Source organism: Geotrypetes seraphini, chromosome 8, assembly GCF_902459505.1.
Source record: "Geotrypetes seraphini chromosome 8, aGeoSer1.1, whole genome shotgun sequence".
Lineage (NCBI taxonomy): Eukaryota > Metazoa > Chordata > Amphibia > Gymnophiona > Dermophiidae > Geotrypetes > Geotrypetes seraphini.
The window spans coordinates 70899865-70912306 of record NC_047091.1 but is presented as its reverse complement, the minus strand read 5'-3'; the positions used below and the strand labels follow the sequence as shown (position 1 = coordinate 70912306).

Below are 12442 nucleotides of genomic sequence, written 5' to 3'. Positions count from 1 at the left end.
AACTGAGTCACAGAACACCATATAGCAAAACCTGGCAATTTTTCTTGGACAGAGGCTAACAAAATTCTACAAAGATGAGATGGAAAAGTTAGCATTTTAACTTGTCAATGCATTTACTAACATGTTTTTTGATTTATCAAGATCAACCATTAACAAGTAAATGAAAAATACTCAGTCTGGAGGAAGAACAGTGCCACATGCCCACCACAAAAGAGTTACATGCATCTCTTACCAAGCAGTGGGGAAATTAGCCAGAGAGCAAAAACCTCATGCGAGACTTCTGGAATTTGCAGTGCATCACGGACAATACGGTGTAGCTCCTGTGCTGTGATGGATGCGAGATTCTCTACCATTAGTGGCACTGCAGTATCATTTATTAAATATACGACCACATCAAGAGATGCTAGATCAGAGTAGAAAGAAGCAGATTGAGTCCCATAGGAGTTAAAGGTCCTGGCAAAAAGAACCAACTATTCTCAGTAGCATAGCGAGGGTGAGAGGCACCCCTGCTTTTGTCTCCGCCCCCCCACTCATTCCCCAATCCCGCCTGTTGTGCATGCCCCCCCATTCTTTCACCGATCCCACCTGCAGTTGAAGTTGTTGCTCCTTGTGATCCCATCAGCTCTCCCTCTACGGCACCTGGAAGTAACATCAGCAGGAGAGCCGACGGGGTCGTGTAGAGTACGTTGTTGACCGCCGTGAACAACTTCCACTAGAGCAGGGGTGCACAATACGTTGATCATAATCGACGGGTAGATCGGGATGGCAACGTGAGTCGATCGCGGAGGCCGGGATGGGCTCCGTAATCGACTCACGTTGCCTTCCCGATCTACTGGGCCGATCAGCCTTCCTCTCCCCGACGTCAAAGACGCCGACGCCGCCGGGCATCCACTTTAGTCTGGTTTTTGTCATTTCGGTTGGACGGCAGCAGCAGCCTGAAAAAGAAATCATCCTGGCCGTTGTCTGTGTCATACTCTGGAGCTTCTACCTCTTCCAGCAGCCTTCCTATCTGGCCCTCTCCCTTCTACCTGCATCCGGCCACACCCCATGCTCCGCAGCTCTCTTCGGCAACAGCGATCGACACAAGCTTCCGACATCAGGGCCTATCCTCTGCGAGTCCCGCTTGTTTCAACTTTCTTTTACCACAAAGGCGGGACTCGCAAAGGGAAGGCCTCGATGTCGGCAGCCTGTCTTGATCACCGTTGCCGACAAGTTGCTGAAGAGGACCGCAGGGCAGGGTGTGTGGCTGGATGCAGGTGAAGGGAGAGGGCCAGATGCAGGACTCGTGGGTGAGGGAGGAGAAGAGAGAGAGATAGAAAGAGAGAAGGGAGGGAAAAAAAGGAAATATTTCATATTGGGCTGGGCCGGAGTGGAGGGAGGGTGGAAAGATTCTGGCTACAGGGTGCAGTAACAAAGGAAAAGGGGGGAAAGCTGAAAATGGAGATAGTGACGCAAAGAAGAGAAGGGGTAAGCAGGACCTACTGAATAAGGATAGAGATACAGAGGGGACATGAAGAGGAGGTGAAATAGAGAAATAGAAGTAATGCTGAAAAGGGGGGGGAGATAAAGACATTGAAAGGGCAAATGGTGAAAATGGGGTAAAGACAAGGACAGAGACAAATGAAGATTCTGAAAAAGTGGTGAGATAGGGATATAGGTGAGATGGACACAAAGAAGGGTGATGCTGGAAAATAGGTGGAATGGTAATTCTGACAGACACAGAAGGGAAATGCTGGATCAAGGAAAGATGGGGCTCAGGCTGGATGGAATGGGGAGAAATGCCTGGTTGGCCCGGAGTTTCCTCTCTTACGTCAGAATTGACGTCGGGGAGCGGAATGCTGATCAGCACGACGCTTCTGCAGGGAGAGCTTGGGGCGGCGGTGGCTTGGGGGCTATTCCCCGATGGTGGCGACGGCAGCAAACCGAGTGGCTTGGGGGAGGGCAGGGAGAAATAAAGAAAGGGGGCAGGCAGGGAGACAGAAAGAAGGGGGGAACAGGGAGACAGAAAGAAAAAGTTGGGGGAGAGAATGAGATCTGGAGGAGAGGAAACATACAGGAGGCTGAAAGAAGGGAAGAAAGATTGGATGCACAGTCAGAAGAAGAAAGTGCAACCAGAGACTCATGAAATAATCAAACAACAAAGGTAGGAAAAATGATTTTATTTTCAATTTAGTAATCAAAATGTGTCCGTTTTGAGAACTTATATCTGCTGTCTATATTTTGCACTATGGCTCCCTTTTACTAAACTGCAATAGCGTTTTTCAGCGCAGGGAGCCTATGAGCATCGAGAGCAGCGTGGGGCATTCAGCGCAACTCCCTGTGCTAAAAACTGCTATCGCGGTTTAGTAAAAAGAGAGGAGGTATATTTGTCTATTTTTGTATGGTTGTCACTAAGGTGACATTGCATAGAGTCATCTGCCGTGACCTCTTTGAAAAAAACCTGGAATATGAATGATAATTAACATTTTCTCTGCCTTTCAGTGTGCTTTGTGGTTTTATTTTTAAATTTCATTGTTGGTAGATCATTTTGACTTGGTCATTTTAAAAGTAGCTCGCAAGCTCAAAAAGTGTGGGCACCCCTGCACTAGAGGGAAGAGGGGCAAGTGTGTGAAGGGAAGGAATGGGAAGAGGTGGAGGGTGGAGAGGAGGGGTGTTGGTGCCCCCATTAACATGGTGCCTGAGGCAAACCGCCTCCTTCCCCTTTACTACACCAATTACTATTCTTACATTTAAGTCAGAAACCAAACAAAATATTGAAATTGCTTTCTACAGAAAAACATACAGTACTCATTTAATGTACATCTTCATTCTACAAAGCAGCCAGATAAACAAATAAAAAAACCAAACCCTTTACATACATTTTGCTCCTATGGAAGACACGCTGCTCCTCTGGGAATGTTCTGTTAGTACGGCATGATCTCCTGTGTCGTTTCCTTCCATCTGAGGAGGCAATGCTTACAGCCAAACTAGTATCCGACTGAAAACAATGTATATCAATCTTTCAGATATATCCAGAAGCAATGAACTCCTAAACTGTATCAGTCAGCAGTCTCAGCATGAAAATTATATGTCATAGGTGATGCAGGAATATATTTGGTCTGTGCTTCAATTTGGACTTTATAATCATAGCAATAATAGCAGTCTTAATTAATTCCAACTGGCATGAAAACATCATCCTAAAAGGATTTCATGATGATACATCATCAGATTATCCAAATACGAGTGTTAAAATCATTTACATAATTAGTGATTTACTTGTATAAAGTGGCTTACTAAAAATGGACTTCCTTATAGCAGCTAAAAATATACCCAGACTACAACATAGGTTTCGGTCGACGTATACAATACAAAACTTTACAGTTGTCGCTCCAACACTATGGAATGCTTTACCACAAGAACTTAGAGAAGAACAACATCTAGATAATTTCAAGACCAATCTGAAGACATTCTTATTCCGCGATGCTTTTGTTAGTTCTTAGTTCCTCCTTTTCTTTTTTTTTTTTCTTTTTCTCTTTTCTCTATCCCCTAAATTCTCTTTTTTACTTACCCCACTTTTTCAATTTTTGCCTATCTTTATCTCCTCTATTCCACTCTTTTTTCCTATCATTTTCTCCTTTTCAACTGATTCATTTTAACTTATCTAGCCAACCGCTTTAATTAAAGCGATCCTACCCAATATGTGTTTCCCTACCCCCACTATTTCCCTCTCTTCTCCAGAATATGTAACTTTCCCTCCCCTTCCCCTCATATCCTCACTTTCATGTTAGTCAATTATGTCTTTAATGTTTACTCACCACATTTTATATTTTAAATATTATCTTTGCTTTTCTTTTTATAAATTGTACTGTGAACCGGCCAGATACTTGGTGATGGTCGGTATATTAAAAAGTTAATAAACTTGAAACTTGAAACTTACAGTATACAACTATTTTCCTTCTATCAGTATAAATAGCTGGTGCAAAGGATACAAATGCTTTTAATGCAAGCACTCTGCGCTTGCTAAGCTTCCCTTTGGAGAATCTGCACAGAATGTGTAAGTTACTCGCCTCCAAATCAACAGCGCATCCTCCTCTTCTATGTCCTTCTCGCACACCACAGATTATGGCAAATCACGGCTGCCCCCAAACCCCTGCACCCACACTCCCCACTGTGTCTCAACCCTTCCTCCATACGACTTCCCAAAGGGCCCACAACCCAACCTTTGCCCTCTCGCTCTAAGAGCACAATCCAGCCCCCCTGCACTCCACTATAACTTCCCCTCCACCTCACGATCTCGGAAGTGTCTCAAGGCCTCCTCCGTCTGCCCCACACACTCAACCGTCCCTCCACCCCGTGTCCTCTGTTACTCAGCTTTCCATCCACGACTAACTCCAGACCGAGCACTCTTCCTCTAGCCTCCATCGCAGTCTACCATCTCTCCTGTCCACAATGTCTTTTCCTCTCCTTCCGGACCGCGGCCCCGCACCTCGCTCCTTCTGAACCCCCGAAATCCTACCTTCCAACTCGCGGTTGAACCCACCTGTAGCCAGCCCCGCCGTCCTCCTCCTCCGGGGGGGGTCCCGCCGTCTCTGACTCAACGTCCGAGGCCGTTCCCTTTGTCGCGTCCCGCCCCCCTCTGGCGCGCTTCCTGTTTCCGGCTGGGCGGGAGCGACGTTGCGTAAGAGCCCGTCACGAGCTCCTTCAAACACCAATTGCAAGGTAGGACCGAGGAGAGGGGGAGGAGTTTGAGAGTAAGGGCGGGATGTCGGATTGGGGCTATTGCGTTTGAGAGAGGGAGATACCAGACCGGGGGGTGGTCGTTGAGCGACTGCTTCTTCGCTTTGCCTCGCACCGCACCTGGAACATTGTTACCTTGGGGCGGCTTCCACCTCGTTGACGGTCCTGTGAGGGGGAGCTGCGTGGAAGAAGGGAAATCCAGAGAACTGCCGTCCCTTATACAGCAGTAGAGGCGCAGTTCGAGATCGACCTTAGCCTTCACCAGTGGTCTTGGCTAAATTTTAAGCGAGGGTTATTTTGAGGCTGAAGGAGAGCCGACAAATATCTTCCTACTAGGGGCCATGCTGCCAATAATAATAATTTATTTCTTGTATACCGCCCAACCAATAGTTCTGGCCGGTTTACAACAGGAAAAATACCGAGACATTTCAGCACATGGTACAGTTTCATTGAACACACTATCTAGGTACAATCTAAAATTATACAGTAAAAGTGATACAATTGTTAAAAACATTCAAGTACAATATTAAAAATTAAAACATACTGTGACAATGAGAATAGAAACATAAGACCTCGTTTAAAAATATAGTGCTTTTCGAGATTCATTCCTACCAGAACATCTGACATTGGAAACACAATGAACCCTATGCAAAGGATCACAAACTAAAAACCCTACTGTAATCCTAAACAGCACAGCTGAAACCCACGATGCTAAACTCTGCATATAATACACCACCAGAGAAATGCATTTCTTCCTGAACAGTGCAATATATAGACAGCAGATGTAAATTCTCAAAAACCAACATATTTCAGTCACTAAATTGAAAATAAAATCATTTATCCTACTTCTGTTTTGTGATTTTATTTTTCTAATCATCTTTTCCCAGGCTCTGGCTGCACTTCCTTCTGTCTGTGCTCTTAACTGTTTCCTGGACCTTATCCATTTGCTGTTTTCCTATCCTTCACGTTCTGCCCTAAATCTATCATTCAAAATAGAACAAAACACAAAAGACCCCCACAAAAATAGTTGTATACTGCATTGGAGAATGACACGGGGAAAAAATCTGTCCCCGTCACTGCCCCGTCCCCATCCCATCGTTCCCCCCGTCCCCTTCACCACCCCATCACCATCCCCGCAGCATCCATATAAGCCTCAGTACTGCAAAATTTAGCTTATGCCTTCCTTATAAATCAAAGTTCTGGCTGCTGAACTAGAGAAAGATGTTCCACTGGCAGGGCTTTGTTTATAAATTTTTACCAACACAACTAATATACTACTTTATCCTAAAGCAAAAATAAATAGAAATTTTTTTCTACCTTTGTTGTCTGATTTCTGCTTTCCTCATCTCATTCAATTCCTTCCATCCACTGTGTCTTCTTTCTGCGTCTTCCATTTGCTCGGTTACTGTGCCTCTCCCTTCACCCCCCCAATTGGTCTGGCACCCATCTTCTTCCCTCCTCTCCCCCATGGTCTGGCATCTGTCTTCTTCCCTTCCAGCGTCTTCTCCCCACTCTGTCTTCCACAGTTCCCTTCAGGGTCTGTTCTTCTCCACCCTCCTTCAATGTCTGTTCTATTCCTTTCTACCACCATACTTCCCTCCCTTCTTCACCTTCTGTTCCTTTCTACCGCCCTTCAGCTCCTCTTGCGCGGCCTATCTATCTATCTACCTCCCTCCCTCTTACTTTCGTAGCACGTTACAATGTAATTTGTGCAAGCCGCTGGAGCCTGTGAGCTCGGTCCCCAAACAATCTCGCTTCTGTGTTCCTATTTTCCCCATTTCTAATATCTCCCCTATGTATCTGGCATTGCCGCCCCCTGTGTCCATATACCATCCCCATGGCATGTATGTCCCCTTTATGTCTCTGTCCCTATGCCCCCATGCACATAATTTCCCCTGTTTCTGTTACCTTCCTGTGTCCAGATTTCCCCTCTCTTCCTCTTCCACACCAATGTGTCTCTTCTCTTCAACTCCATCTAGCATTTTTCCCTCTTTCTTCCCCTCCCCCCCCCCTGCTTCCAGCATCTGGCTCACCTGCCTGTCCTCCCCTTTCTTTCCTGCTGTAGGTTTCTTTCTCTCCCATTTCATCCCCTTGGCCCAGAATCTCTTTCCCTTTCACTCCCTCCTTCCTAATGTGAGCTGGGAACACGTGCGATCGTGTGGTCCAGCTGCATTCCCTCATCTCCCTCCACCTCACCTTAGATGCCGAGTTTGCCGGCTTTCTTTTTCGCCCAGCTGCACGCGCGGCTGCTTTGTTGTTCAATCTTCTCCTCTGACGCAACCGGAAACAGGAAGTTGCAGGAGAGGAGAAGATTGATCAACTCCAGCAGCCGCGTGTGCACTGCTTTTTGAAAGCGTGCGGCTGGGCGAAAAAGAAAGCCGGCAAACTCTACATATAAGGTGAGGTGGAGGGAGGGAAATGGCGAAACGCTGCATTGGGTGGGGCTGATGGACCGCGCGATCCGTGATTGCCTCACTGTGGAGACAATACCATTCACCGCTCCATGGGGCGGTGAATGCCCTTGTCCCCGTCCCCGCAGAGACCACTATTTTTTCTTCCCCATTTCGGCGGGTTACCCGCGGCTACTCGCGGCTAGCCACGGGTAACAACCACTGTGTCATTCTCTATACTGTATTAAGTGTGTAGACCAAAGGACTCAGGTAACCTGCCTTGCAGCCAGACTAAAACAATGTTCTAAATACATGGTTGTTATATATTTATAATGAATTTTGTTTCTTAACTATGAGCACAATTTTCATAGCACGTTTTTGTTCTTGTTAGGCACTGCACACTGCAAATAAAATCAATATAAAAAGCTCATCCTTCCGGCTTCCTGATGTAGCATAGCGAAACACAGAATGTGTTGGAGCCGTGAACTGATCTTTTCAGATAAGTGGTCTACTATTAGACAACTTTTGTAGAGCCATAACATTTGCCAGTAGAAGTGAGAAGCCTTGCTCCATGCAATGTGTTATGATTAAAATTCAAGCACCTTTCCAGCAACATTGTACCACTGCTGTGGCGCCTTGCTGAAGAGCTTATGAGCACATTTAAATATTTAAAAGCCTTTAAATGTTATATGATGATATTATTTGAGAAACTTGCCCAGTATTGATGAGAAGGGGGTCTTTTGTGTTTTGTTCTATTTTGAAAGTATTGCCCCCTCAAGTTGACTGTAATTTAAAATCCCCGGTCTGTTTGGACTAAATCGATCTTTGTCAAAAATCAAGAGCAGGGAAAATAATACCAAAAAGGTATCAATGCAGGAAGCAGGAAATAAATATATAACATCAAAAAAGAACTATGTTATGTCAATTCTAAATCAAAAGCTATAAGTCTGGTAGGATTATGCTCAGAGACCTGGAGGGGTATAAGGAGGTAAAAAAAAAAACCCCAAGCACCTCACCACCCAATCATTGCATGATCCTCCATACTTTTTAGCTTTATGTAAATTTAAAATGTGAGAAGCCGTGAAACCAATAAATAGCTAAGTGCTTTTCTTACATTCAACACTTGTTTAAGAGATTAAGAATTTCACGTCAAGAACTGAAGGCAACCATTCAGGGAACGGCACGGAGCCAGGCAGGTGCCTGGAAAGCTCGCTCCTGCCGATACACGCTGGACCACCAGGCTATGAGGGGGATTAAAAAAGGTACGATGAGGTGGGAGGTGTTTTAAAAAGGTACAGGGGTAGGGGGTATTTTAAAAAGGTCCGGCCCCTCTGTCAAATTTAAGAACCCATTGTGGCCCACAAGAAAAAAAGTTTGCCCACACCTGCACTAGTAGCTCCTGTCCTGTGCTAGCCCATTCCTACCTCAAGTTCACTATCTGCCCTATCTCACAAATTATTCTTCTCTCCCTTGTTCATTTACCACAAACAGATAAACATAGCTGAATCACCAGCATATCAGAAGCCCTCTTCTAGCAGACCAACAGTAGAGAAAAGAGCTCTTGCCAAGCAAAAGCTGAGTTTTTTATACAATGCCTAAGCTGTTGGCGAGAAATGAGCTGCATAGACCATCATAAGGTCTGTGTCCCTTGTCTCGGGCTAGCACGTCTCATGGACACCTGCTCACTATGCTTCAGAATGACTCTTAGATCACAGAATCATTGGCCGCTTTCATCAGAGAACTTTGTGGCTAGGGAGAAGTATCAAGGGATCAGTGGGGCTGCAGTCAAGCCTGGTTATTCATGAGAATCTGGTTGTAATATTTGGACACCCACGAGGGAAGAGTGTCAGTCTGTTGCAGAGAAGAAGGGCTCCGGTATGGACATATGACCAATGATAACATGGAGACAGCAGATGCTTGTGTCTGAAGGGATGCTGTCTTCTAGAGTTGGTAACGGGTCTCAAGATGAAGACTACTGGTTGCTGGAAATGAAGTCAATGGATGCAATGCAGCCTAATGATGGAGTCCGGGTCTAGTTGTCTATTGGACTGCCAGTCTCTGGGACAGGAACTTGGATAGTTTGAGACTATTGGTGTGATGGGATACAATGGTTACTCTGATTACTTTGCCCTGTTTCTGTGTGGATGCTGTAGGGCTAGTGTGACATGGATGGTTGCGTAGTGGTAGCTTTGGTGTCAGAAGGGAGTGGGCATGCTTTTTTTTTTTTTTTGGGGGGGGGGGAGGAAGGGGAATGTTTAGGGGAGTCAGTGATGCAGGGGTCCGGGACCAGATGGGGGCATGGTGCGGGGGTATTCAGCCTTGGGCTGGGCCTTAGGCATCTGAGTCAATCAGGGCTTTAGGCTCCTCCCTGTGTATCACATGGTGCACCAGGGAGGGGAAGGCCTGTTATTTTCCATGGGCAGGACTTGGAGCTGGAGAGACATGCTTCCCTCCAGCTCCCAATGTCTAGCAAAGGTATGGGGGGGGAATTTGAGGGAGCATTCGGTGGCAGGAGGGAGTGGGCATCCCTACTGCCTTTTTTTTTTTTTTGGAAGAGGGAGTCTCTGTTGGCAGGAGGGAGTGGGTATCCTTCCTGCCTTTTTTGGGAAGGAGGGTAGGGGATGGTTCATGGGAGGCCTCTATTGGCAGAAGGGAGTGGGCATCCCTCCTGCCAATTTTCTTTCGGGGGGGGATGGCATGGCAGGAGGGAATGGGCATCACTCCTGCCACTTATGGGTGAGGGGATTCTCGGTGCCGCATTCATCAGGGGTCATTGGGAGGGCTGTCATTGGCGGTGGGGGACATTTTTAAAAATTCTTTTTTAATGGGACATATTTTGCTTGTGTAACATACACAAAATATCTGTCATTGAAAAAATAAACCAGGCAGACCAGTCATTTTTTCCGCTAGCTAAAACCCCATATTTTTTTTTGTATAGCCAAGCGATGTTAGTGCATCAATCGCTTGGCTATTTTGCATGGGGTTTTAGCTAATTTGCATGGCCGGATCAGAAAATGGGCGAATGAGGAAAAACCATGCAGTGAGCCATTTTGTGCATGGGTCGGTAAAAGCAATTGTCGCTAAAGCTGTGAAAACAGGTTTAGCGATGATCGCTAACTTTATTGCATCTAGTCCTTAAACAGAGAAATAACGCAACTCAGCTACTTGTACAAAATTGTAGCTCTTGTTATCATTCCACTCTCTACCAGTGTTTCCCTGGGATTCAGGGAACTGGGAGTGTAAGTTCAACACTTGCATAGGGTAATGTTGCATTTTAATAGATTAACAGTACTAAGAAGGGGGTGAAAAACTTGATAAGTCAAAGTGCTCTCTGCAGGCATGCAGTTGGCTGAATCAGAGTGCTAGTTATTGTGGGTACAAAACAGAGAGGTATAGAGAAACACATGGGGGTTGCTAGCCCAGCCTGTAAGAGGGCAAGCAACCAATAGAAAGCATCCCATAATATCCAGGGATCTAAGACGTGAAGTGAAATAGCCTATCACAATTTAATCATTCATTAGTCCTATCCTGTTTATGTTCAAATCTATTTTATTAAGCAACAGTAAATACAACAGCAATAACAACCATGGTATGCATTTTCATCAAACACCCGCGGAGGACTGGACTCTTATGTCCTCCCCGGACCCACCATACCCCCCCCCCCCCCCAACAAAGAAGCCCCTACCTCCCCATCCCCCCACAGATACAGAAAAACTCGTAAGCAGGGAACAGCAGAGACACCCATAAGCACAGTTTCAGAGGTGGAGTCTATTCAAGACCCGGCTACGACTCTCAGGAGTCAAAATGTTCAAATATGGAGTCCAAGTGTAAACAAAGTCTCTGCTCCGGCGTCGAGAAGAACGAGCCAAACGGGCCTCCCAACCCATAAGTTCATGGAGGCGATTCCTCCAGTACCAGAATGAAGGTGGTTCAGAAGACAGCCAGCAACACAAGATACATTTCTTCCCTAAAATAAAACATTTACTAAGAAATAATTTTTCATAAGAATTGTACATATGCAAGAATGAAAAATGGGCAAACAGCATAGACTGCACGGATACTGAGTCCTATCCTGTTTAAAAGCATATAGGTTTTACCAGATGTTGGGGAAAACCTGGACATGTCCTCTTTTTTGAGGACTGTCTGGGTACCTAGACATTTTTTTTAAATGGGGGAGGCTCACTAGGTTTAACTGGCTCTCCCAACTCACCCACCCATCTCTTCCCTAGGCTAGCTGCTGTAGTTAAATCTTCAGGTAGTAGCAATGAGGAGAGCCTGCTGCTGCTGTCCTGCCCCAGAAGCCACCTCTCTACACTATGCAGGAACAGGAAGTTGCTGCAGAGAGGTGGCTTCCGGGACAGGCTAATGGCAGCAGGCTCTCCTCATTGCTACTGCCAGCTGTCCGAAGATTCAATTACAGCAGCCAGCCCAGGGAAGATGTAGGTGGGAAAGTTGGGAGCTAGAGAGCAGTGTTAGAGAGGGGAGGGGGCTGGAGAAACAGCATGGAGGGAGGAAGGAGGGCTGGAGAAATAGCATAGAGGGAGGGTTGGAGAAGCATTATGGAAAGGATAAAATGCTACAGAAAAGAGCATGGAGTAGAGTAGAGCTGGATGCAGCAGTGTAGTAAAGGGAGTAGTCCGCCCCAGGCACTGTCTTGGTGGGGGCGCCAGCACCTGTCCTCCTCTCCATCCCCCGCTCCTTCCCCTGCCACTTCTCCCCCACTGTATTTCTAGCTCTTCACCGGCGCGAGCAGCAACTCCAACCTGCTTCTCACGCCAGCGTCAGCTCGCCCTATGATGTCACTTCTGAGACCCACATCTAGGAAGTGACATCAGAGGGAGAGCTGACACAGGCAGCAAGTTGGTGATGCTGCTCGTATCAGGAAAATTAAAGAGGTACAGGGGAAGGGAAGGGGCACGTATGGCAGGGGGGGAAGGAGTGGTGGGGTGAATAAGAGGGTGGGGGCGTCTCTCACCCTTGCTACACCACTGGTTGGATGGGAGGGGAGAGACACAAACAGCAGGAGAGAAGGTTGGAAGGAGAGAGAGGGGTACCTGTGTGTGTGTGGGGGGGGGGGGGCAGGGATTGGGGGTTGGAAGGAGAGAGAGAGAAAGAAAGAAGCACCCACAGGAGAGGGGGGTTGGAAGGAGTGAAAGAGAGAGAAGCATCCATAGGGAAAGAGGGTTGGAGTAAGGGGGAGAGAAACACTAAAAAGGTACAGAAGATGGGAAGGAGGACCATGGAAATGGGTGGAGTGTGGGCAGGGTCACGTATTCTCTGTTTTTGTCTTTACAAATATGGTAATTCTAAAAGTACAGATACTAGAATCTGCTATA

General features: G+C 46.4%; 1 protein-coding gene across 1 annotated transcript in view; it reads right to left on the bottom strand.

Annotated features, from left to right (window-relative positions):
* FRMD8 (FERM domain containing 8) overlaps nt 1–4646 on the bottom strand; it is an 88501-nt gene extending 83855 nt beyond the window's left edge. The window contains 3 exon segments of the mRNA XM_033954777.1: nt 233–403; nt 2859–2940; nt 4520–4646. Coding sequence (XP_033810668.1) covers nt 233–403; nt 2859–2940 — 253 coding nt within the window. The 5' untranslated portion in view covers nt 4520–4646.
* Nucleotides 4647–12442: the final 7796 nt, after the last annotated feature.